The sequence below is a fragment of the Papio anubis genome, chromosome 11 (genome assembly GCF_008728515.1).
Source record: "Papio anubis isolate 15944 chromosome 11, Panubis1.0, whole genome shotgun sequence".
NCBI lineage: Eukaryota > Metazoa > Chordata > Mammalia > Primates > Cercopithecidae > Papio > Papio anubis.
The window spans coordinates 43,030,972-43,057,238 of record NC_044986.1 but is presented as its reverse complement, the minus strand read 5'-3'; the positions used below and the strand labels follow the sequence as shown (position 1 = coordinate 43,057,238).

General features: G+C 37.7%; 1 protein-coding gene across 3 annotated transcripts in view; it reads right to left on the bottom strand.

Moving 5' to 3' along the window:
- The window catches only part of HTR7 (5-hydroxytryptamine receptor 7), a 118,028-nt gene that overhangs the window by 10,238 nt on the left and 81,523 nt on the right, over positions 1-26,267 (bottom strand). For 2 of the 3 annotated variants that reach the window (XM_009214953.4, XM_031652189.1), the window contains exon 2: positions 1,337-2,092. In XM_009214953.4, the coding sequence (XP_009213217.4) occupies positions 1,337-2,092 (756 nt within the window). Of the gene's footprint in view, positions 1-1,331; positions 2,093-26,267 lie in introns of all 3 variants that reach the window. The other variant, XM_031652188.1, reaches the window with a different exon arrangement.

Below are 26,267 nucleotides of genomic sequence, written 5' to 3'. Positions count from 1 at the left end.
CGACAGAGCTAGACTCCGTCTCAAAAAAAAAAAAAAAAAAAAAAGAATTAGCATAACTGTAGTCTTCCAACTTTCAGTTGTAAGATAAAGGCAGTCCAGTATAAGAAAAATGAGTAGCACTGGGATTCAGATGATGTGGGATCTAGACTTAGTTGTGACACTAGCTAAGTGTGAGACATCTCACTTTTCAACTCCCAGTTACCTCTTCTGTTGAATGACAGGGGTGGACAAGATGACTGGGAAGGTCCCCCTCTGCTAGAGTGGTCCCTGGTTCTCTAGTCTGCTCCTTCCCACCAGGCTGTGAAGACGGACACCTCCAACATTAATCTGCTCACTGTCTCACCAGAACCTTCCAATTTTTCATTCCAAGTTTATTTTTCCCCTGACTTTCAAATGTGAAGAAATCTCCTCTACCTCACATTTAAAAGAGTCTTCATCTGACATGTTGACACCTCTAACTAATATACTATCTCTTTCCTTCTTTACAATGTCAATTTTTTAACACGTGGGTCACTTCTGAAATTTCCATTTCTCTATCACCATCAGATCCTTTTTCAGATCCCAAGACCCTATGGTAATTGCTTCCTTGAAAGTCATTAAGACTTCTTGGACCAATTCCTGGTTCTCTCCTGCCAAGATGGCCAGGAACATTTCCTAAATGGTCCTGTGGCTCTTTTCCTTTTCTTTCTTAGAGGCAGGTCTTGCTCTGTCAACCAGATTGGAGTGCAATGGCATGATCATAGCTCACTGCATAATCCAACCCCTGGGCTCAAGCTATCCTCCCGCCTCGGCCTCCCAAGAGGCTAGGATTACAGAGGCGTTCTACCACGTCCGGTTCTTGAGACCCACACTAACCACTCTTCTTTTTCCTGGGCTGCCTCCTTTCAGCCCAGGTGAATGTAACTGCATACTAGAGAGATCATTGTGCCTCCTACCTCAAAAGAAGAATTTATCGGTGAAGGTTGAAGTCATCAAAAAAGTTTTACTAGATAGAAGAATAATAACAACTAAAATAATAATGTTACACAAATTCAGATGTAAGGACATAATTTGGATGTCATTTATGGAGAAAGAATGGAAAATATCACCTCTTTGTTGTCAATCACATCAATTGCAATTCTTCAGCAAATTAGTCTCATCTACCAATCCAACTAAGTACCTATTTTTGGCTTTTGGAATTTTACTGGGTGGAAGATTGGAATCTATACTGTTGTCAATTCAAATCTGGTATGTTTAGTAAAAAATAAGCTAGCTACTGGTTCAGGAAACTTTCTGTTCAAAAAGCTGCATGAAAGAGTTTGGGGGATAAAAGGAAAATAATGATAAATGACCTTACAGCACAAACTCAGCTCTCTCTGGCCTCTCAGCAAGCTTCAGGGCTTCATGCATGCCTGCAGCTGAGAGCTTCCGGTTGATATTCCGGTACTGGCACTGAAGCAGGCTGCGATAGGTGGTCCTCAGGTCCCGGTTGAAGAAGGCATATATAAAAGGGTTAATGAGAGAGTTTGCATAGCCTAGCCACAGAAATGTCCTCTCCACCCACAGTGGGATGCAGCTGCAGGAAGTGCCACAGATGAAGGGTCTGGCTGTCGAGAGGAGGAAAAATGGCAGCCAGCACACGGTAAAGGCCCCGACGATGATCCCCAGGGTGGTGGCTGCTTTCTGTTCCCGCTTAAAGATGGAGATGTTTTTCCTTTCATGCTTGAGGAGCCTCGAAAGGTTTGCACACTCTTCCACCTCCTTCTGGAGCTTCACTATGCCATTCAGGGCGATGACGCTGTCTGGCTCCACTCGAGGGAAGCCAGGGAATTTGTGTTTGGCAGCACTCTTCCTGGCAGCCTTGTAAATCTGGTAGTACATGAAAAGCATGACGGACATGGGGATATAAAATGCCACTGCGGTAGAGTAAATCGTGTAGCCAAAGTCCTGGCTGATCAAGCACACCTTATCGTCATTTACATTCTGAGCCCATCCAAAGAGCGGAGGTAAAGTGATGGAGGCAGAGAGAAGCCAGACGGAGAGAATCATCTTTGCCATGCATTTCCCATTTTGCCTCACAGGGTAGGTGAGGGGCCTTGTAATTCCAAGGTACCTAGTGGAGAGATGGAAAGATAACAGGTGAACACTGTGATCATAACTGGTCAACTGAGCAAGTCCTGCCAGCCAGGTACCAGCACCAGTCCTCACAACAGCCCTTCTAGGTAGGCATCATTACTCCCATTTTGCAGAAAGGTAAACTAAGCCTCTGAGATGTTACCTATTTTATTCCAGGTCACAAAGAGGCATTGCCAGATTGTAGCCTGAGAGCCCTCTGGCTCTAAAGTCAGTCCATGCTATTTGCATGCCTTACAGTTTTTCACAATCCATGTAGTCAACAAAGTTTAAAGAGCTCCCCCTCCCCATGACCACAGCCACCAAAATCAGCCAGGACAACATATCAACTCTGATGTAGGATGCTGTGACACATTCTCAAAACAACCAAGATCTACCACACTCTGGTATTATACACCCAGTGATCACCCCAGCTGTCTTAATTTAGGCCAGCTTTTAATTCATTTTAGCTTTCTATTTGCATTACAGCAAAAGCATTTCTTTAAGATCACACAGATTTGTGAGATAGTCTGGGAATCCTAGAGTGTTGAAATGGTTAGCAGAAAATGATATTATTATTATTATTTACCCACAGAAAAGTCTCACACAACAGCAATGTCAGAGGAACAATCTAAGAAATAAAAACATTCTGCCTTCTCTCTCCAGTTCTTAGGAGAATCACAAAACAAGGGTACAGTTCTGCAAAATATTAGGGAAATCCAGCATTTTCTCTGTGCTTAGTTCTATACAGGGAATAAATATGACTCCAAGTCTGTGATCAAGGATTTGTAATGCAAACAAATCTGTGCACACAGAGAAAACATATACAGAAAAGATATTCTGCCAAATGCTTAATATTTTTCAGCTTTTCAAACCTGTGTTTTCCTCATATTTAATAGCCTTAAATTCTATTTTGGGAAGCTTGGAGCACTTGAGAAGCAAAGACAGAAAAAAAGATGGTCATTTTGTTGTTGTTTTTACTTCCTTTATGTATATAAAAGATACATTATTGAAACATAAAAAGGAAAGATACAGAGAGTCCCTAACTTACCAACAGGTTATTTTCTGAAAGTTGGCCAGTTAGTAGGTTAGAACTTAAAAAACAATTTCTGCTAGAAATATCCTTTAATACTTAAATTATCCCACAAAAGTCCAAAATCATACTTTCACAATGAAAATTAGCATCACTATAACACTTACAAGAAGACAACATCGAAATACAGTAAAAAATGATGAGCCAGATGTTCTTACTCCTCTAGAATTCTTTCCTTCAACAAGTATTAGTGGAGCTCGTTTTACTGGACAGGTACTGTTCCAGGTGTTGGAGATATGGCAGTGGGTAGAAGAGATGAAAATCCTGCGTGCAGGCAAATGGAGAAATCATGTCGGATGAAGGGGAAAATCCGACACCATGGTAATGTTGAAGGGGACTTCTGACCCCTTCCAAGGACTCATGCGTTCACAATGCTGGGTTCTTCATTTGCCAACTTCTGCCTTCCCTTTTCCTTAATAAAGTTGACCTACAATCACTACCCTTAGACTTATCAGCTGTAGTTAGGATTCTGATGCTGCTCCCAAACAGAATGAGGGAAGAGAGAGAAGGAGGCTTTCCTTAGAATGCAAGAACAAGAGTTAAGAAAAAGGCAGGCAGTGTGGGGGAAAGTAACTCAGAAGAAGAGAGGGAGGGAAGGAGGAAGGAAGACGGAAAAGGGAGGAGGAAGGGAAAAGGAAAATCTAGTCCTTGTTCTCAACCAGCTCCTGTGAATGTGGCCTTTTGGGCACCTTCCTTATTCCCCCAGCAGCCTTTCCCCAGACCTGCACTTTGATTTCTTGTCTCTCTTTGTCTACAGCCCCATTGTAAACTGCCTGCTCTCAAGCCTGAATGTGGCATCCAAGACATGAGCCCAGGTCGGTACCTCAGGTTCACCAAGGAGTGAAGTCCAGCAGGTAGAGGTTACTGTACACAATTCCCCAGGGGGCCACCAGATGGCATTGTCAGACCATTTTACACCTACTTACTGGGATTGGGGGTGTGTCGACAGGGTAGCTGGTTGATGTAACAGGTGTTATGTTGGAAAAATTAAGACAAAAAAAGAAGTTATATTTTATTTGTGGAGAATTAAAAAAATCAGCAAGCCTGGAATTCACAACCTAGTAAACTCCTATTTTGAGGAAATCCTTTTTCTCTCCCATTTCTTCATACTTTCCTTACTAGAACTATGCCTTCCCACTTAAGTAACAATTCCATCTTTTTCCTGGTTAAGTAAATAATATAGAATTCACAAAGATTAATCCTGAGAAATTAATAAAGTACAAAGAACATTTCAGAATATTAATCTCATTTAAATGGTATGTTTATTCATTCTAGTACACTTAGGCTGACACATTATATTTCAATCATGGTGATTAGTCTACATTCAGCCTGCCCTGGACGTACAAATTATATTTCATAAACTCTGTTCTACTTTAGGCACCATTCTCTAATTACTTCAAGACATCCTACAATAAGATAGTTATATTTACTTCTTAGGCCCCTCACTTCCACCTGGTGAGACATTATAAGGCTAAAATCAACTGAAATATTACTAGAAAAAAAATGAGTGCTCACTGAAGTGTCTGGATATAAAATAAATAAACAAAAGTTAATAGTTTATGTTTTAACCATTAACAATCAGAAAATAGTGTGGAGATGATGCAATTAACAACAATTAAAAACACCTACGAAAAAGCTTTTTTTAAATAATACCTAGGGCCTATATGGAGAAAATACAAAATGCTACTGAGGTACATTTTTAAAAATACTTAAATCCATGGGGGAAAAACTTGTTTTTTCAATAAGAAAATCTAGTATTATAAAAGTACCTATTTCCCCTCAATCTGTAAATACTATATAACCCCAAATGAATAAACTGGCATGGCTTTTGTTAATGATTTTAAATCTCACCAAGTCAACATGCAAAAATGTACAGATAATCTGAAAAAGAATAATGAAGGGATACTTTTCCTATTAAAAAAAGCCACAGAAATAAAAGTCCCCCCAAAATTATTCAAAAAGATGTCAATAAAACAGGATAGTTTCAAATTGATTCAAATATATAAGGGAATTCAATATAAAAGGAGTCACTTTAAATCACTAGTAAAAAATTGGATATTCATAAAGTCTCACAACTGTTCAGCAATTGAGGTAAAAGTATTACTGGCTTCTTACCTTTCTTTTGATTAAATATAAATCCCAGATGGATCAAAGATTATCATGTAGAAAAAATTAAACCCTAAGACTATGAGAAAATATTGGCAAGTATTTCACAATCCTGAGATGACAAAGGCCATTCTTAACTATAATACAAAAGCTTGAAAGTATAAAATGAAACATCAATAAATGTTTGTAACAAACAAAATAAATGAGTGACATTTATAAGCAACATTTAGTTTAATTCAAAAATCATTCTGTGAAGAGTTAAAAGTCAAATCATAAACTAGAAATCTAAATGGCAATATCACAATATTCACAGATTTCCTACAGGTCAATACAAAACACAACCATCCCATAGTAAGAACTTCATAGTTTGTAAAAGAAAAAGGAAAAAGCCAACCATCCCCCAAAAAATATTTAAGCAACTGATCAAAGAAGAAAAACTAATGGCCAAAGCCGGGTGCCGTGGCTCATGCCTATAATCCCAGCACTTTGGGAGGCCAAGGTGGAAGGATCCCTTGAGGCCAGGAGTTTGGGACCAGCCTGAGCAACATAGCAAGACGCCATCTCTACTTTAAAGACAGAGAGAGAGAACTATGACCAATAAGCACTTAAAAATATGTAGAACTTCATTAATAATCAAAGAGATGCAAATTTTAAAACGACACATTTTTATCATTTGCCAATATTTAAGAAAGACAAAATCCAATATTAGAAAACTGTGAAAAAGCAATCGTTCTATTACGTTGCTACTGGAAGTGTCAACTGAAATAATTCTGGTAGACAGTTTGGTAATTAATCAGATATCTAGGATTTTGTCTTAAGAAGATAATTGTACAGATGCAAAATGACTAATGTGCAGAGATGTTGCTAAACACATAATAGAGGAAGAAGGATGCAATCTAAGTATTATCAATAGCAGATTAGATATGGTATACATATATATATACTGTATATAATATGTATAATGCAACCATTAAAATGATGATGTACATCTGTATTTACTAACACAGAAACAACAGAAGAGTGCATTAAAAATGCATTGATAATAGAATATCGTATAACATATTTTATTAACCTTTCTACATAAAACTGGGTGTATGCCTGTGTGAGCACGTCTATGTATGCACAGATTTCTACAAGAATATTAACTAAAATATCAATAGTAGTTCTACCTGAGATGTAGAAATTTTAATGATTTTAAATTTTCTTTATATTTTTCTATGCTTGATATTTTTGTAGTGAGCACGTAAAAAAAACCCACTACTTTAAGAACAAAATAAAAGATTTAAAGAGGATTCTGAGATTCCTAAATTACTAAATGATTCTGGCAATAGAAACAATCTGGTTCATAAAACCTTTAGAAAGCTGATAATTAAATCTTATATTGTTTTATTTGATTAGCTTGTCAAAAGTGCTTTATTATAATACATTCATAAGTTCATACAAAAGAAAAAGAACTCATTGGCATTTAAAATCCCATAATTACTATATAAAGTAATATTGGTATTCAGGGAAGTGTTTCTCTAAATTATACATTCATTCTTCCAAACCTTGTATCGGATAAATCTTACCTTCAAGGGAGAGAAAGAAAAAAAGAAAAAAAAAACTAGACTGATTTTTAATATTCCTTAATTATGCATGTTTAATATTTATCACACTAACATTTTATCCTCACTGTTAATTAGAAAGCAGGATGCTTATAAAGTCTTCAAAATTTTACTGTAAAATGCATACAAATGTTAAAGTACAGTAAATCTCGGAGACAAAAGCACCAAAGTATTATATAATTGAGAAATATATGCAACTCACATTAGGGGTGCCATTGAAGTACAGGTTCAGAGAAAAAGAGGATTAGGGATTTATAATCTGCATAGAGAGGGATCGGAAGCAAACTAACTCTGCTGCCTGTCTTCTGTTCTAACTGTATAAAAATGGTAGATAACGGTTCTTTAATCAAATGGCTTCTTCTGAGTTTCACTGCTATAGAATAATAATTTAGGGAGTAAAAGAAACTGGGTAGAATTATTCTGAAATATGGTGATTTTTCAGAATGTTCAGCTTAAAAAGGGTTCACACACTTAGAACACCTCCTCCAGGAGATTCCTTCCTTGCAGTTGGCAAAATCCACTAGAATCTCCAGCTAATGTCAGTGGCTCCTGAAACTGCCAGATTATCAGAATCACTCAGGAGCTTTAGAAACACGCAGATTCCCAAGCCAATATTCTCATTCAAGGATTGGAGACCTAGGACTTTGCGTTTAGGATTGACTGTTCTGGGTCTTTATCCCACACACTGCTGTCAAAGCAGCCTTCTCCCATTCAATTACAAGGACTTTATACTTATCACATGAAGGGCTTTACTTACTATATATTTCATCTGAACAGTTTGCTTCCAGTTTAGTCTAACAAAATCATTATGAATCATGTTTCCATTATCTCAGCTATTAGATTTATTTCCCAGTACTGTGCTAAATGAGATATGTGTGGTCTTTATGTTTTAATCAAGTTGTAGATTTTTCTTAAGCACATAATACTCAACAGGGTTTTTTAAAACCTTTTTGACCATAGTTCACAAAAAGAAATATAACATTTTACCTATATAATAAACTGATATGTGTGTATATTTATATTTAGGAAATTAAAACAAAAGTTTCACACATCTATATTTACCATTATAAACCATTATTTACTCTCTTCTATTCTATTTCAGACTTTTTAAGTGCTGGCCTTAATGCACTAAATTGATTTCATAACCCATTATTGGATCAAGGCCTAAAGTTTGAAAATTACTCACCTTCACCAAACACATGAAAAGGTGTTTAACATCATGAGTCATGAGAAAAATGCAGATTAGCACAATGAAATGTCACTAACAGCCATCAGAGTAGTTAAAATTAATGATGATGATGATGATGATGATGACGATGATGATGATAAAAGCTATGATGCCAAGTGTTCTGTGAAGATATGAAACAATTGTGATTCTCACACATTACTGGTGGGAGTGTAAACTGAGGCAGTAACTTTGGGAAACTATTTTGTAATATCTACTAAAGCTAAATAATACACACGCTATGATCTAGCAATTCCAAGTATATAATGAATATTAACCAAAATACACATACAAAACTTTATAGCAGCACTGTTGGTAATAGCCCCAAATGAAACTCACCCACTCTACAAAAGTAAAATTAGTATAACTCTGTAATAGTAGGATAAGTACATAAACTGTGGCATATTTATGCAATGCTATTCTATAAAACAATGAGAATGAACCCACTACTGCTTGTCAACATGGATGATTTTCACAAACATAAGGTCGAGCTAAAGAAGCTAAAAAACAAAAGAGAACATACTATTCCAAACCAGGCAAAACTAGCCCCTGGTAACAGAAGCCACAATGGCAGTTACCTGTGGGGAAGAGCAGGTCCTAAGCAGTGAGGGTACAGGAGGAAAGCTTGGAGTTCTGAAAATGTTCTTTCTCTTCCTCTGGGTGTGTTAAGCAGGTATGCTCACCTTGTAGAAAGTAAGTGAGCTATTCAGTTATGACTGGTGCAGTGTTCTGGATGTATGGAAATCAGGGTTTTTTTTTTAAATACTAAAAGTAAATTTTTAACAATACACTGAACTTATCATTTGGCATTAACCTAGATGCTGACCTGTTCTCTAAAGCCATCATTACAGTGGGGTTCCAATATACTTTTAAACCATTTCCATCAGTGTTTCTAAGCTGCACTTATAGTTAGGACCAATAAACAACTTAAATTCCTTATTCTGCCCTCAGCATTGAGGGAGGGAAGTAGATAAAAGAGAAAGGGAGAAAAAGCAACAAAATTCAATCAAGTTTGGAAACAGTAGCAAGGTCTCCTCTTTGAGAAAGCATATTATCATTAAACAAAAAGGAGAGTTTCCCTCAAGAGAGAAAATCAGATTTAATTAAAATAAAACAAATCACTTAATTCTAAAAGTACCTGTAAAAATTCATATATTATATTTGTTAACTGTTGCTACATAACTAATTAGCCCACTTTAGTGGCTTAAAACACCATCAAGGAAAACCCTGTGGCAAAAAAAAAAAAAAAGAAAGAAAAAGAAAACTACATAACTATTAAAGGATTTTTAGATAATTATACAAAGTCATGAAAATGAATAGTGTGAGAGATTAGTAGTGACCCCTGAATTATACTTGTTAATTACCTCAGTTGTATATGGATTCACAATAAACTAAATTTTCCCAAAGAATTTGGCCTTTTATTCCTCAGAAAAAGGGGGTGGGGGTGGCAGCAAAGAAAGAACCAAAATTTATCAGCAATAATACAAGAAATTAATGGCATAAAACCTTAAAAACTTTGTAAAGGTTAGAGGCAGGAAAAGAAAAGAAAATATTCTGTTTTATGATGCTTCTGTGTGGCTTTCAACCCCATCCCATAGAAGCAGTACTGAGGAAAGGGGGTGAGTAAATCCTTAAAATTCCAAATAATACCTTCATATTGGGGAGAAGCAAATCGAGCGGGTGAGAAGACAACCTAAAGAAAAGTACTGAAAAGCCATGAAGAGCAGAAGCCCCACATACCATTTTAGCAGAGTTAAGGGCGAAGAGAACTTGTCATCTTTCAGGACACTGAGCTGAACCAGAGTAGTATGCCAAGTTCCAGAAGACTGGTAAATCCTGAGCTTAGCGCGATATTTTCTGGTCCAGGACATCTAATGAGTATTCAGAGTACAGGGTAGTCCTCCTTAACAAACTTCACTCAGCTGCAGTAGAATCTACTCCCTTCCTTTCCCTGCAACCCTACACTTTCAGGCAATTGAAAAGTAGATACACTAAATACTAGCCTAAAAAGAGAAAAATACCATATCAAATAAGGCAGAATATCAATGATAATTCAACCACAGTATGTGAGAACAAATATTAGGGTTTAAATAAACAACTCATGTTAAGAATGAGCAAAATGAAAAAAATAAAACAAACTGTTACAGCAACTACACAAACATGCTCCAACAATAAATAACAACAATGAAAGGAAAAAACAAAGAAAGAGAACATGGCTAAGACTTGAAGAACCAAGTCAAGAGGCAAACACAATTTTCAGAATAGAAGTTGTTTTCCTAAAAGTACTTTTCACTGTAAGAGACCTTAATAAATATATGTAATCACTGAAGTAGAGGCTCAAAGATGTTAAAACAGCAGAATGAGATAAAAAGAGACTGCTAAGTTAAGAAAATAAATTGAGGCCAGAACATTATCAGGGCAGATCTAATGGATGAATAAGCAGGAGCTGAGAATAGAAACAGACACACCTGACCAGGTGCTGTGGGTCACGCCTGTAATCCCAGTACTTTGGGAGGCCAAGGCGGGCAGATCACGAGGTTAGGAGTTCGAGACCATCCTAGCCAATATGGTGAAACTCTGTCTCTACTAAAAATACAAAAATTAGCTGGGCATAGTGGTGCTCGTCTGTAGTCCCAGCTACTTGGGAGGCTGAAGCAGAAGAATTGCTTGAACCCAGGAGGTAGAGGTTACAGTGAGTAGAGATCATGCCACTGCACTCCAGCCTGGGTGACAGAGCGAGGCTCCATCTCAAAAAAAGAAAAGAAAAGAAACAAGACACACCTGAAAAGCAAATCAATGGCATGAAGTAAAAAGGCTTGAGGTAATCATATCAATGCATAAGGAAAAATTTATTCAAGCAATTAGAAGGTGATAGGTAAGGAGAACACACAAAGATAAGACATAATAATAACATCTCCCATCTTTCTTTCTGAAGAAAAGAAAGAAACTAAACAAGGAGGGCGGAAATTGTTTAAGTAAATAGAGCTGCAACATGTAAAAAGTACACAGTGATATAATTTAGGACATTTTCCTTGAATCAATGAAAGAGCTGAATCTTACCAGCAAAAGGACACATAACATAGTTGGGAAAAAGTGATACAGAATTATTATCCATGATACCTATCCTAGTAAAGTTACTGAACTTCAAGACATGGAAAAACCACTGCAGGAATTTGGGAATGAAAAAAAAAAAAAAATCAGAAAATACGCAAGGTGGAAAAAAAATCAGGCTGATTCTCAACAGCATAATTCCATGCCAAAATATAATAGAAAATGTCTAAAAATATAGAGTGTATAAAATGTGAAATAGCATTATGTCTGTTATCTAAAATTATAAAGCTAAGAAGTAGACATTCTCAAACATGAGAGAATTTGAAGAGTAAAGTATCCATAAAGCCTATTTTGGAGGAGGAAATAAAATCCATCCAACCAAAAATGAACCAAATGAAGAATTTAAAACCAGGGAAACAATGCCTATTATTGAACTTGTTTAAATGCAACAGTAAGACCCATGGGAATTATATTAGCACAACAGAATGTAAATTTTACAAAGTAAAAATAATATAAGCCACAAGAATCAGGAGCTGGGGGAAGCAACGTAGGATACAGTGTTAGAGCACTAATCAATTCAACTTTCAAAGTAGACATCAACTGATGCTGTCTAAAATTGTAACATTTTAAAATTGTAACATATAGTTTATACAAATCCAACCTCCTAATGGCTTTCACATTTTCCCATAATCTTTACACAATCTTTCAGGAACAAATAGCTCTTAAAATTAGTGCTGCACAAAGGAAAGGAAATCAGTGTATCAAAGGGACATCTGCATCCCCATGTTTACTGTAGCCCTATTCACAATAGCCAAGGTATTGAATCAACCTAGGTGTCCAACAACAGATTAATGGATATAGAAAGTGTGGTGTATACACACAATGAATACTATTCAGCCATAAAAAGAGGGAAAGCCTATCGTTCACAGAAACATGAATGAAACTGGAAGACATTAAGTGAAATACGCCAGGTACAGAAAGTTAAACACCGCATGTTCTCACTCTAAAATTAGTTGATATCATAGGAGTAAAAAGTAGGACAGAGGATAACAGAGGCTGGAAAGGGTAGGAGGAAAGAAGGATATACAAAGATTTGTTAAAGGCACAAAATTAAAGCTAGATAAGAGGAACAAGTTCTAGTGTTCTATAGCACTGTAGGATGACTATAGTTAACAATGCATTATATAGTTTCAAATAGCTAGAAGGAGGATATCGAAAATATTCCCAATGCAAAGAAATGATAAATGTTTAAGATGAGGGATATGTTAATTACCCTGAGCTGATCACTATACATTATATGTATCAAAACATCAATATGGGCTGGATGCATTGGCTCACGCCTGTAATCCCAGCAATTTGGAAGGCCAGGGTAAGTGAATCACCTGAGGTCAGGAGTTTGAGACCAACCTGGCCAACATGGTGAAACCCCATCTGTACTAAAAATACAGAAAATTAGCCAGGCGTGTTGGTGGGCAACTGTAATCCCAGCTACTTGCGAGGCTGAGGAGGGAGAATTGCTTGGATCCAGGAAGTGGAGGTTCCAGTGAGCTGAGATTGCACCATTGAACTCCAGCCTGGGCAACAGAGTGAGACTCTGTCTCAAAAATAAATAAATAAAATAAACATGTACCCCATAAATATGTACAATTATTATGTGTCAAAAAATTAAATGAAAAAATAGTAGCTCTGACGGACAGTTCTTCTGCTTCAGTTTATTTTTCTTCTTTTAAATTTAAGTAAATTTAGTTTTAATATTTTGTTAAAATAACATACATAGTGTGATATCATTTTTATAATTTTTTTAATCAATCAACTTTCTATCTACCTGTCATTGAGTCAACTAACCAGCTAGCCAGTCATCCTTCTAAGTGGACATAAGTATAAAGAAATATCTAAAATGATACTTACTACGTGTTATTTATTTTATTTTTCTGCATAAGAGTTTAGATGATTTGTTTTCTTTTTCATATTTTTTATAATTGAATTTTCATAATGAGCACATACAGGTTTCAAAAAATTAAAGAATTACTCTAAAATACTGCAAAGCTTTATTTTTTATTTTTGGACTGTTTCTACCTTACCACTTACTCTTTTTTACTATACATATATTGTGAAATGATTACCACAGTAAAGTTAGTTAACACATCTATTACCTCACATAGTTACCATTGTGTGGGGGGGGGGGGGGCAGGGGTGGGGGACGGTAAGGTTTACTCTCTTAGCAAATTTCAAGTATACAATGCACTACTGTTAACAATAGTCACCATGCTGTACATTAGATTCCCATACCTTATTCATCCTACAACTAAGAGTTTGGACCAACATTTCCCCTTTTTCCACATCCCCATCCCCCTGCCAACAACCATGCTACTCTCTGTTTCTAAGTTTTTTAGATTCCACATACAAGTGAGATTATGCAGTATTTATCTTTCTCTGTCTGACTTATTTCACTTAGCATAATGCCCTGAAGGTTCATCTATGTTATTGCAAATGGCAGGATTGCCTTCTTTCGTAGCTGAAAAATATTCTATTGTGTATATATACCACATTTTCTTTATCCACTCATCCCTTAACAGACACTTAGATTGCTTCCATAGCTTGGCTATAGTAAACAGTGGGCAATTAACATGGGAGTGCAGATATCTCTTCAACATACTGGCTTCATTTCCTTTGGATATATACCCAGAAGTAGAAGCACTGGATCATATGGCAGTTAGCTGCATTTTTATTTTTTTAAGGAACCTCCATACTGTTTTCCATAAGAGCTGTACTAACTTACATTCTCACCAACAAGTGCACAAGGGTTCCCTTTTCTCCACATCCTCATGAACACTCAAGATTTCTTGTCTTTTTGATAACAGCTATCCCAACAAGTGTGAGGTGATAGCTCATTGTGGTTCTGTTTATGTTTCCCTGATGACAAGCGATGTTGAGCACCTTTTCATGTACCTGTTGTCCATATGTATGTCTTCTTTGGAAAAATGTCTATTCAGGTCCTTTTCCCATTTTTAATGGAATTATTTGGGTTTCTGTTGTTGAGTGATATGGGTTCTTTAAATATATTGAATATTAACCTCTCATAAGATACATGGTTTGTGAATATTTTCTCCCATTCTGTACGTGGCCTTTTCATTTTGTTAACTGTTTCCTTTTATGTGAAGAAGATTTTTATTTTAATGTAGTCCCATTTGTTTATCTTTGCTTTTGTTGGTGTTATGTCCAAAAATATCACTGCCAATACCGATATAAAGGAGTTTTTACCCTGTGTTTTCTTCTTGGAGTTTTATGGTGTCAGATACTACATTTAAATCGTTAAGCAATTTCAAGTTAATTTTTGTTAGTGGTGTAAGATAAGGGTTGGATTTCATTATTTTACATGTGGATATACTTTTTTCGGCACCATTTATTGAAGAGACTATTCTTTCCCCATTGTGCACGCTTGGCATCCTTGTCCATTATCAGTTGACCGTATATGTGGAGGTTTCCATGGATTCCATGCTGTCAATTCTGTTACATTAATCTATGTGTCTGTTTTTATGCCAGTACCATATTGTTTTCAGTGCCATTTTGTAATATAGTTTTAAATGAGGAAATGTGATGCCTCGAGCTTTATTCTTCTTTCTCATGATTGTTTTTTCCGTCTGGGGTCTTTTCTGATTCCATGCGAATTTTAGGATTGTTTTCCGTTTCTGTGAAAAATGCCATTGGAATTTTGATAGTAGTTGCATTGAATTTATAGATTGTGCTGGGTTTTATGGGCATTTTAACACTATGAATTCTTCTACTCCATGAACATGGGGTATCTAGACATTTATTTGTGTCTTCTTCAATTTCCTTCATCAATGTCTTATAGATTTCAGTATATATATCTTTCACCTTCTTGGTTAAATTTATTCCTAAGGATTTTATTGGTTTTGATGCTACTATAATTGGAATTGTTTTATTTCTTTTTTTATGAGATGCATAGATAAAACTTAGTCATGTTTACATTTTACTTTGAGTTCCGGGATATGTGTGCAAAACATGCAGGTTTGTTACACAGGTATACATGTGCCATGGTGGTTTGCTGCACCTATCAACCCATCATCTAGGTTTTAAGGCCCACATGCATTAGGTATTTGTCCTAATGCTCTCCCTCCTCTTGCCCCCTCATCCCCTAACAGGCCCTGGTGTGTGTTGTTCCCCTCCCTGTGTCCATAAGTTCTCATTGTTCAACTCCTACTTATGAGTTAGAACATGCGGTGTTTGGTTTTGTTTCCTGTGTTAGTTTGCTGAGGATGATGGCTTCCAGCTTCATCCATGTCCCTACAAAGGACATGAACTCATCCTTTTTTATGGCTGCATAGTATTCTATGGTGTATATGTACAACATTTTCTTTATCTGGTCTATCATTGACGAGCATTTGGGTTGGTTCCATATCTTTACTAATGTAAAAAGTGTTGCAGTAAACATATGTGTGCATGTGTCTTTATAGTAGGATAATTTATATTCCTTTTGGTATATACCCAGTAATGGGATTGCTGGGTCAAATGGCATTTCTGCTTCTAGGTCCTTGAGGAATCGCCACACTGTCTTCCACAATGGTTGAACTAATTTACATTCCCACCAACAGTGTGAAAGCATTCCTATTTCTCTACAGGCTCGCCAGCATCTATTGTTTTTTGACTTTTTAATAATTGCCATTCTGACTGGCCTGAGATGGTATCTCATTGTGGTTTTGATTTGCATTTCTTTAATGATCAGTGATGCTGAGCTTTTTTTCCTATGTTTGTTGGTCACATAAATGTCTTCTTTTGAGAAGTATCTGTTCATATCCTTTGCCCACTTTTTGATGGGGTTGCTTGTTTTTTTCTTGTAAATTTGTTTAAGTTCCTTGTAGATTCTGGATATTAGACCTTTGTCAGATGGGTGGATTGCAAAAATTTTCTCCCATTCTGTAGGTTGTCTGATCACTCTGTGGTTTTCTTTCTTTTTCAGATAGTTTGTTGTTACTCTACAGAAACATGATTAATTTGTATGTGTTGCTTTTGTATCTCACAACTTTACTAAATTCACTTATTTAGTTTTTGGCAGAGTTTTGGTACAGTTTTTTTTGGTGGAGTCTTTAGAGTTTTCTACATATAAAATCATCATGTCATCTGAAAACAGAAACAATTTTACTTCTTCCTTTCTAATTTGAATGCTTTTTCTTTTTCTTGCCTAATTAGTATGGCTAGGACTTCCAGCAGTATGTTGAACAGAAGTGGTGCGAGTGGACAACCCTGTCATTCCCAATATTAAAGAAAAAAATTTCAGCTTTACACCACCGAGTATGATGTTAACTAAAAGGATGTTGAATTGTGTCAAATGCTTTTTATTCATCTACTGACATAATTATATTATTTTTATCTTTCCTTCTGCTAATGTGGTGTATCATATTTATTGATTTGCATACATTGGACCATCTTTTGCTAGTATTAATATTATGCTGAGGATTTTTGCATCTATGTTCATCAGAGATATTGGCCTATAATTTTATTTTCTCATAGAGTCCTCATCCAACTGTGGTATCAAGGTAATGTTAGCCTCATAAAATGAATTTGGAAGTGTTCCTTCCTGTTCAACTTTTTGGAAGAGTTTGAGAATAATTCACATTAATTCTTCCTTAAAAGTTGGGCAGATTCCCCAGTGAAGTCATCTGGCTCTGGACTTTGGTTTGTTGGGAGGTTTTTTTATTATTGATTCAATTGACTTACTAGTTATTGGTCTGTTCAGATTTTCTCTTTCTTCCTAATTCAGTTTTGATAAGTTGTATATTTCTAGCAATTTACCCGTTTCTTCTAGGCTACTCCTAGAAGTAACCCTATTAGTTACTTTATGATTATTCATAATAGTCCCTTATGATCCTTTGTATTTCTGTGACATCGAGTTTAATGCATCCTCTTTCATTTCTGATTTATTTAATTATTCTCTCTCATTTTGAGTCCAGTTAATGGTTTGTTGATTTATCTTTTCCAAAAAAAAAAAAAACTAGCTCTGGTTTGTTAGTGTTTACTATTGTTCATCTAGTCCATTTCATTTATTTTTGCTCTGATCTTTATTATGTCCTTCCTTCTGCTAAATTTGGTCTTTTCTATTTCTAATTCCTTGACATATAAAGTTACATTGTTTATTTAGGTTCTTTCTTTTTTTCTTAACATGTAGGTGTTTATTCCTATAAACCTTTCTCTTAGAAATACTTTCATGGCATCCTGTTATTTTTGGTATGTTGTGTTTCCATTTTTGTTTGTTTCAGAATTTTTAATTACTCTTTACATTTCTTCTTTGACCCATTGGTTGTTCAGAAGTATGTTGTTTAATTTCCACATAGCTGTGAATTTTCCACTTTTACTCTTGTGATTGATTTCCAGTTTCATGCTACTGTGTTCAGAAAAGATACATGACATGATTTCAATCTTCTTGAATTTGTGAAGCATATTTTGTGGCCTAACATATGACCTATCCTGGAAAATGTTCTGTGTGTGCTTGAGAAGAATGTATATTCTGCTGCTGCCGGGTGGAATGTTCTGTATATGTCTGTTAGGTTCATTTGGCCTATAGTTCTGCTCATATCTGGGGTTCCTTATTGACATTATGCTTGGATGATTTATTCATTGTTGAGAGTATGATATTTAAGTCTCCTACTGTTATTGTATTGCTGTTTATTTCTCCCTTCTATTAGTATTTGCTTTACATACTTAGGTGTTCCAAAGTCAAATGCATAACTATTTAAATTGTTGTATCTTCCTGATTAACTGACCTCTTTATCATTGCCTAATGACCTTGTTTGTCTCTATTGTTTTGGCATAAAGTCTATTTTGTTTGATATAAGTGTAGCCACTGCTATTCTCTTTTGGTACCATTTGCATGAAATATCTTTTTCCATCCCACTTTCAGCCCATGTGTGTCCTTAAAGCTAAAGTGAGTCTCTTGTAGGCATCATGTTATTGGCTCTTATATTTTATCCATTCAGCCATTTTATGTCTCTTGTTTGGAGAATTTAATCCATGTACATTGAAATTACAAGTTGATAGGTAAACATTCACCACTGCCATTTTGTTCACTGTTTTCTACCTGTTTTGTAGTTCCTTTATTTCATTCTTCCTCTCTTGCTGTCTTCCTTTGTAACTTGAAGATTTTTTGTAGCAGTGGTATACTTTCTTTCCTCTTTATCTTGTGTGTATCTACTACAGGTCTTTCCTTTATGTTTACCATAAGGATTACATAAAATATCTTATAGTTATAACATCACCCTATTTTAAGCTGATATCTTAACTTCCATTGCGTATAAAACTCTACAGTCATCTCTTCTAACCTTTATAGGTTCGCTTTGGCAGGGAAAGAACTTCACTACTCAGTCCAGCCTATGGTTCTTGATGGGTCAACTGGTAGCACTGACAGACAGATAGAGCTTCCTGTTGAGGTCTCTAATTGAGTGGGGCCATTGCAGGTACTCTAAAGCTGGTTGGGTTTGCTGCCTGGGATCCGAGGTCAAGCAGGGGCTACCGGCTGGACTCCCTGGTCTGGCTGGGATACTAGCTGGACTCTACCCACAGGCTGTGTTCAGCAATTGGGAAGAGCCTTAGTCTGGGCTCCATGGCCAGGCAGGGTCACTGGCCAGGCTTTCTGGTGGGATGACGCCATGAGCTATGCTCCTCAGTTGAAAGGGGCTACTGGATTGGCTCTTTGCTCGGTGGGGCCATAGGCTGGGTTCCACAGATGGGTGGGGTTGCTGGCTAAGCTCCCTGGGTAGGTGGGGCCTAGGGGTAAAACTTTCTTTAAAATTATCATTTCAGCCATTAATTTCATTTGCCTGCCAATTGGTCCTTCTTTATAAATCTCTTCATGAACTTGGCAAGTTTGGAATTAACAGCTGATTTAACCATATTCAATTTCTCTGAAATTTTTACAAACTATCTTTGCACTATAAATTCTCATTAGCTTCTTAGTTTATTAAGTAAATGTTGGGAGAAAGTCAGTTCTATGCATCCTAATGGCATAATCTCCCAATGAGCTGTAGTGGACTAAATATGGCCATATATTCTTTGCCATCCCTTTTGATAGATAAATTTTTCTCCTCCCCTTTATTCTGGGCTGGCCTTGTGGCGTATTTTTACCAACAGAGAGTACAGCAAGTGATGCCATGTGACCTCTGAGGCTGACCCTGAAGAGATGTGCAGCTTCCACCTTTACTGCCTGGAAAACTCCCCCTGCATTTAGCTGGTATTTGTGTTGGGCCGTAGGATGCTTCACTCACATTCTCAGTGCTTCCCCAATTATGCTTTCCTTCTTAGCATAGTTAGCCTAGGCTTCCTGAGAGCATGACAGACTTCTCATGTGTCAGCTAGCTTCTCAGGGGGAGTTTTCTAAGCAATAAAGGTGGAAGCTTCTTAGATTATCCCAAAATTTGGATCCCAGCCAAGACTTCCCCCTGGAGCTCCAGACCCATGAATTGACTGCCTCCTTCAAATCTCTACTTGGGTATCTTTAAAGTGTCTTTTTCACTCCCTCCTCTAACAAGTTTTTATTAAACACTTCTATGGGTCTGGCACCATCTCAACATGTCCAAATATATCATCTCCACAAAACTGAACATCCTTCCATTTCCCCAACTTAGTGAGTCTGTCCCAGAAACCTGAGAGTCCTTCTCATTCACCGTCTTAACCCAGCTCTGCCTATTTTACCTCCTCAATGTCTCTAAAACCTATCTACTTTTCTGTCTCCATTGCCATCACTCAAGAATCATTCTCTCTCCACAAGTATTGCAATAGCCTCTAAATTGGTTCCCCCACAACTACTATTCTCCTTCCTAACCCATTCTCCTCATGTATCTGGGGTGATCTTTTTCTTAATGTTAATTTATTTCATCAAGTAAGTAACATTTTCCCACACTTCGAAAATACATAAGGCATATATTGAGAAACCTTGCTTCAAATTCCGTTTCCATCTTCTTCATCCCTCACCTCCAATATGTATCACTTTTATTAAAATCTTGTGTGCCCTTCATCTTTTCTTTGTCCAAATGCAAGCAAATAAGAATATATGTTCTTATCTCCCTCTTTCTTATATGTAAGATAGCATACTGGATACCCTCTTCTGCAGGTTGCTTTTTTCACTTAATATATCCTCAAGGTACTTCCATACTAGTGCATCAAGAGCTCCCTCATGCTTTTTTAAAACTGCAAGTATTAAATTGTGGGACTCTGCCATCATTTATTTATCTAGTAATAAATAAATAATGTGATAAATAAATTCAAATGATATTCACATCATTCTTATTCTCATGTCCACCAATCAAGGACAAAATGAAATCCACACTTCAGATGTGAATGGTCGAATATATAAAGAATAAAACAACTCCAACTTCTTCCTTGGTGATGTGAATTCTAAAACTTAGTGGCTGTCAGTCCTTCAGTTGGCCTTTGAAGAAAAGGAAGAATGTTGTTGGCCAAGGCTGGTGTTCAGTTACAGAAGGTACCACTGAAACAGCACAGTTCTGATGATTCCTCCCACTAGCCAAGAACACTTTCATTACTATAGCCCACAGCACTATGTTCCAAAAAAAATCCTGCAACTACTAAGGGTGTGTGTCCCAGAGCTATCTTTGCAGAAAAGAAGAGCTTCCTCAAATTTCCTCAATTGCTGCACTATTTGAATGTAAACATTATTTTACTTCTAACTGTAAGGATACCATGCATAGCAATCTACTTCCATCAATATTCAAGTTTTTAAAAGCATATAAAACTATGGCACCTGGGTAAGCTTTGGGTAAGACATTTGTCTCTGTATTTCATACTTTTGACAAGACCGTTTCTCTTTCTTAAGGAAGTCGTATGGAAAGTTTGGATTAAATTTACTCTATACTCTCTTTTCTATTCATTACTTTTGATAATTGTTAATTAATTTGCCCATTTCCATTAATCTTCCCCCAAAGCAATCAACTAACAAACGTGTTCAATATTTAAATGCATGTTATTTTTGCATATGTATGCATATTTTCAATGTGTTTTCTTTCTGAATTAAATTGCTTATCTGATCGAGGCCTATCACAAATGTTCATATATTTCCACTAAAATAGAGTAAAATACAAATACTTACATATTTATCAAAATGATTTGTGGTTTACAGTTTAAATAATAAGCTTTAGACTTTACAGTGTAACCAAATATGCGCTTTAAAATAGCCACGAGGATAAATGAACAAAAGAATTTTTAGAATTAGAAAATCAATTATATATTCCAACCTAGAAAAGGAATTTAAAAAAATTAGATTCCAAAAACCAAAGCAAAAACTTTAACAGCAAAACCAGTTGCCAAAATAACAAACATTATTGACAAAAATAAATAAATCTATTACTATTTAAATTACTGACAAAAATAAATAAAACTGAAAATCCCTTTTACAGACAACAAAATTGACAGCGGCAGTAGGCAGTCCGGAGCGGCCGCTGCCATCACGCTGGATGCAGCAAGGAGGTGCCAGTAGTGGCAGCAGGAGCCGCAGCGGGAGCAGCAGTGCCGGTGGCTGGACCCCTGTGCCCCGCATCCCCAAGGCAGCTGACTGCTCTGCACCCACCCTTGCAAAGCCAGGTGGGACCTGCCCCAAGGCCCACAGCCTCCGGGGCTCTGAGCCCTGGCCCAGCATGACCATTCTAGCATACCGCAGCTGCGAGGAGGGCATGGGGAGGAGGCAGAGCTGGGCCCAGAATGGTGCTGCGCTCCACGGAGCTGGATGGAGCCAGGGATAAGAGGGACCCTCTGAGAGCCTGCCGCCCTGGGGGCCACTGAGACAGGCCTGAGCTGAGCTACCTGCCAGCGCGGGAGCAGCACAGTTAGACACGGAGGGGCAGGCAGAGAGGAGCCCGGTGAGGAACTGGAGGCCCCACCCCAGGCTGCAAAGAGGCATAGCCTGGGTTGCCTGCAGGCTCCATGGAGACGGCAGGGTTCCGCCCTCCCAGGCGCAGGACCTGGGGTCTCTGACTCTGTACCCTCAGTGGCCCAGAAGGCGCACCAACCCCCTGGGGTTTCGCTCCCACTGCCTGGCGTCTCCCCACTCCCAGTGCCTGCTCCGATTTCAGAGCCGGATTGGGGCTGAGCTGGGCACTGTCACAGCCCAGCCAGGTGTGCTCACAATCAGGACAGCACTGACATGCCAGTCCCCTGTCACCTCGGCCCCCTCTAGACATTGGATACCAACAAGCGCTGCAGGGAAGCCAAGGGGGGTGCTGAGGGCAGCTTAGCACTGGCCTGCAGGTGCCCCTTGGTGCAAGCCGCCTGGGTGCCATGGACCCTAGCAGGACACAGACAGGCTCCTGGGCAGAAGGCGGTGGGTTCCCGATGAGGCCCCACCTTCAGGCCAGTGAGGGCCTGAAGACTGGGGGTCATGCTGCCAGTCCCACACGGACTGAGGTGGGAACTTGTGGTGCCTTTTCCAGACCCACCCATGGCCGCCCATGGACTAATGGGCACACACTTCCTCCCATCTGAGGCCCATAAAAGCCCCAGGCTCAGACAGAGCAGAAGAGATAGCAGGACCACAAGCTGTAGAGAGGAGCTACCCTCTCTGCTGAGAACTGAACGCTCATCGGGATGACCAGCTGCAGACAGCAGCTACCCTCTCTGCTGGGAGCCAAACACTTGTTGGGAAGACCTGCCTGCAAAGAGGAGCTACCCCCTCTGCTAGGAGCTGAACACTCAATGGAACACCCTGGCCTTAGAAAGGAGCTGCCCGCTGTGGGTCTCTGCTGAGTTGTTCTGTTGCTCAGTAAAGCTCCTCTTCATCTTGCTCACCCTTCACTTGTCTGCATACCTCATTCTTCCTGTTCACAGAACAAGAACTCAGGACCCACCAAATGGCGAGGCTAAAAGAGTAGCTATAACACAGACAGAGTTGAAACATGCCCATTGCTCACCACGTTGCAGGCAAAGAGGAGAGAAGAGTTGCAGCCCTTTGGGGAGACCAGACCTGAGGAGCTCTCTGAGCCAGGGCTGTGACTCCCTCTTTGAGGCCCTGTGCTTCCTGGTGTCCCCAAGCTTCTGGGTGCCACCACATTCCCCAGTGTCAGCTGGGGAAGCTGCTTGCAGTGTGCCTGGTCCAGCCGCAGCCTCCCAGAGAGCTGGCGCCCATGCCAGCACCTGGAGCTGCCTGCCCCATGGCAGCATCCAGCATGTCTGACTGCGCAGTGGCCAGACCCCACGTTCACTCACACACCCCTCACCACTCCACACCTGACTCGCAGTCTCCCTTGAAGGTGTGGGACCCAGGCTGGTAGCATGAGCCAAGTGCAGCCTGCTAGGCCAAGTGGGCAGAACAAGCACAGCAGGCCCAAGCAAAACTCAGGCAAAGGCACCACGAGACAGAGATTTCCAGCCAGAGAAATGACAACCCCAAAATCCTGTAACAAAATGAGAGGTTAAAAGGGAAAGAAAATAGAGAGGAAAAAAAAGTAAAAGATACCTAACTTTAAAAATACTTTTTTTTTAAAAAAAAAAAAATCCCTTTTGGTCAGAACTATAAGCCATTTATGTATAAAAGCATTTAGGAAGATAGTTGAAGTAGAAAATCAATGATAAAATTACCATAAAATTTATTAAGTGAACTATATTCAGACAGTATTCAAACAAATTTCTAAAAATAAAACCCTAAGTCATAGCAGCATAATTTTTACTCTTACTTAATATTTTAAAAAAGCAAATAGTCATTAGATATTGAGTTTATTATTTATCTTCTTTCATTCTAATCCTTTATCCTCATATCCTTTTAATGTTTTTCTTTTAAAAGGGAATCATTCTAATAGTTGTAAATAATATTCAACAGTAGTAGCCTATATGAGCCATTAGTTATAGTCTAATAATTTCAATGTCTTACTTTCCTCCTAGGAAATAAGAAATTTATCAATAAGAGTGGAGATGTTTCTTCTCTTCTACCTCTCCCATTTAGCATGTTAGCCATTAAAAAACCACAAAAGTTTAGTTCAAAGGATGTTGTTATTCATCTTTTATTTCTTTGTAGTCCCTTTTCACATGACATATCCTTAAAATAAAGCAAAAACCTTCCAGAATTTAAAATTGTAGCTAATAAACTTACCGTCCATTTCTAAGCATGTGTGTGTGGTGAGGAGGTCATATTCTTTAACACATGTGTCTACCCAGAAACCCAATTGCTTTGTCTAAGTTTAATGAAACATGGTATATATTTTTCTTTTATGCCCAGAATAAGTATTACTAAAAGTAGAACAAGAACAAAATTAATTCCGCCTCAAGTTTTTATTAAATACTAGCTAACTGAGCATATGTAACATGCCAGGGTCTGGGATAAAAGCTTATCTATAGCACTGGATTCAGTCTTTACAAACCTCTAGATATTATTATCATCCTTATTTTACAAATGAGGAAACTGAGGCTCAGAATGGTTTACTCTCCCAACATCATATGATTAATAAAGTTCAAAACTAGGTTTCACCATGAGTTTTCTCATTCTAGAGCCTCCTCTTAACCAATACACACACACATAATCATTTACAAAGTATATCCATACACATGCTCTTCTCATATAATCCCAATTTGCCATTTCCAGTTGAAGAATAACTGAAATTTCTAGTTGGAAAAAACTTAGAAACCCTGACAGTAATTCAATATAGAAATACCCGTTTAAAGCATCCCTTGTTTTCGGTTAAACTCATACATTGACGGAGAAGTCGCAGCTGCTTGAAGCAACCAGCTACACTGTGGGATAGTCACAAGTGTTTAAAAGTTCTATATTAAGTCAAGAACAAATGCTCCTTTTAATGAATTTCCCTCTACGCGTGTCATTCCTTTTTTTTAATCTTTGTGGGTATATAATAGGTGTATATATTTATGAGGTACATAGGATATTCTAATACAGGCATGCAGTGTATAATAATCACATCATGGAGAATGAAGTGTCCATCCTCTTAAGCATTTATCTTTTGTGTTACAAACAATCTAATTATACTTTTTTAGTTATTTTTAAATGTACAATTAAGTTTTTACTGACTATAGTCACCCTGTTGTGCTATTGAATAGGATGTCTTATTCATTCTTTTTTTTTTTTTTTTTTTTTGGTACCCATTAATCATCCTCACCTCCTCTCCATCCCCTGCTACTCTTCCCAGCTTCTGGTAACCATCCTTCTACTCTCTATGTCCATGGGTTCAATCGCTTTGATTTTTAGATCCCATGAGTGAAAACATGTGATGTTTACCTTTCTGTGCCTGGCTTAATTCACTTAACATAATAACCTCCAATTCCACTCATATTGTTGCAAATGACAGAATCTCCTTCTTTTCATGTGGCTGAATAGTACTGCATTGTGTATATGTACCACATTTTCTTTATCCATTTGCCAGGTGATAGACACTTAGTTTGCTTCCAAATCTTGGTTATTATAACAACAGCAACAAACATGGGAGTGCAGGGGTGTTCTTCTTTTAGAGCCATTGAAAATAAGGCTATTTTTTTTCCATCTGCCAACTATATGACTACAGACATTTATGATACATTCCTTTCACATCCTCTGTTCAGTTAGGTCCTTTCCATTAGTGATGCTATAACTCTAAGCTCAAGCAGGAATAAGCAAGATGGCAAACATAATGGCTCACTGAATAAAAAAAAAGTTCAGGTTATCTTCAGGCCCATCTTGTCCAGGAGCTCAAATGATACCATCAGAATTTTCCACAGAAGATGGCATCAATTTTTTTCAGAATTGAATTCCAGACTCCAAATGTGTCTGAATCAGCATAGATTACATGAAAAGGGGAGCAGCTTTCTACTTTTTCCACTTTCCTGTTATATTTATAAATCAAGTTTTATATAAACATATCGATCATTCAGAGTATTTCTTCTTTATTGGAGTTGTTCGTTCCCTTAGTACTCAGTACTCACTTTGTGCTAATTACATTACCAGCTTGTTCCTTGGGGAGAAATTCTACAATAGTACCTCTTATTATGACTTCTGCACTTTTATCTGACAGGTTTATAATTTGGAGGCTGCTTCACATGAATTTTGTTATGACATAGCATCAGTTAGATATATTTGGCTGGAAAAATTTTTCAGAAA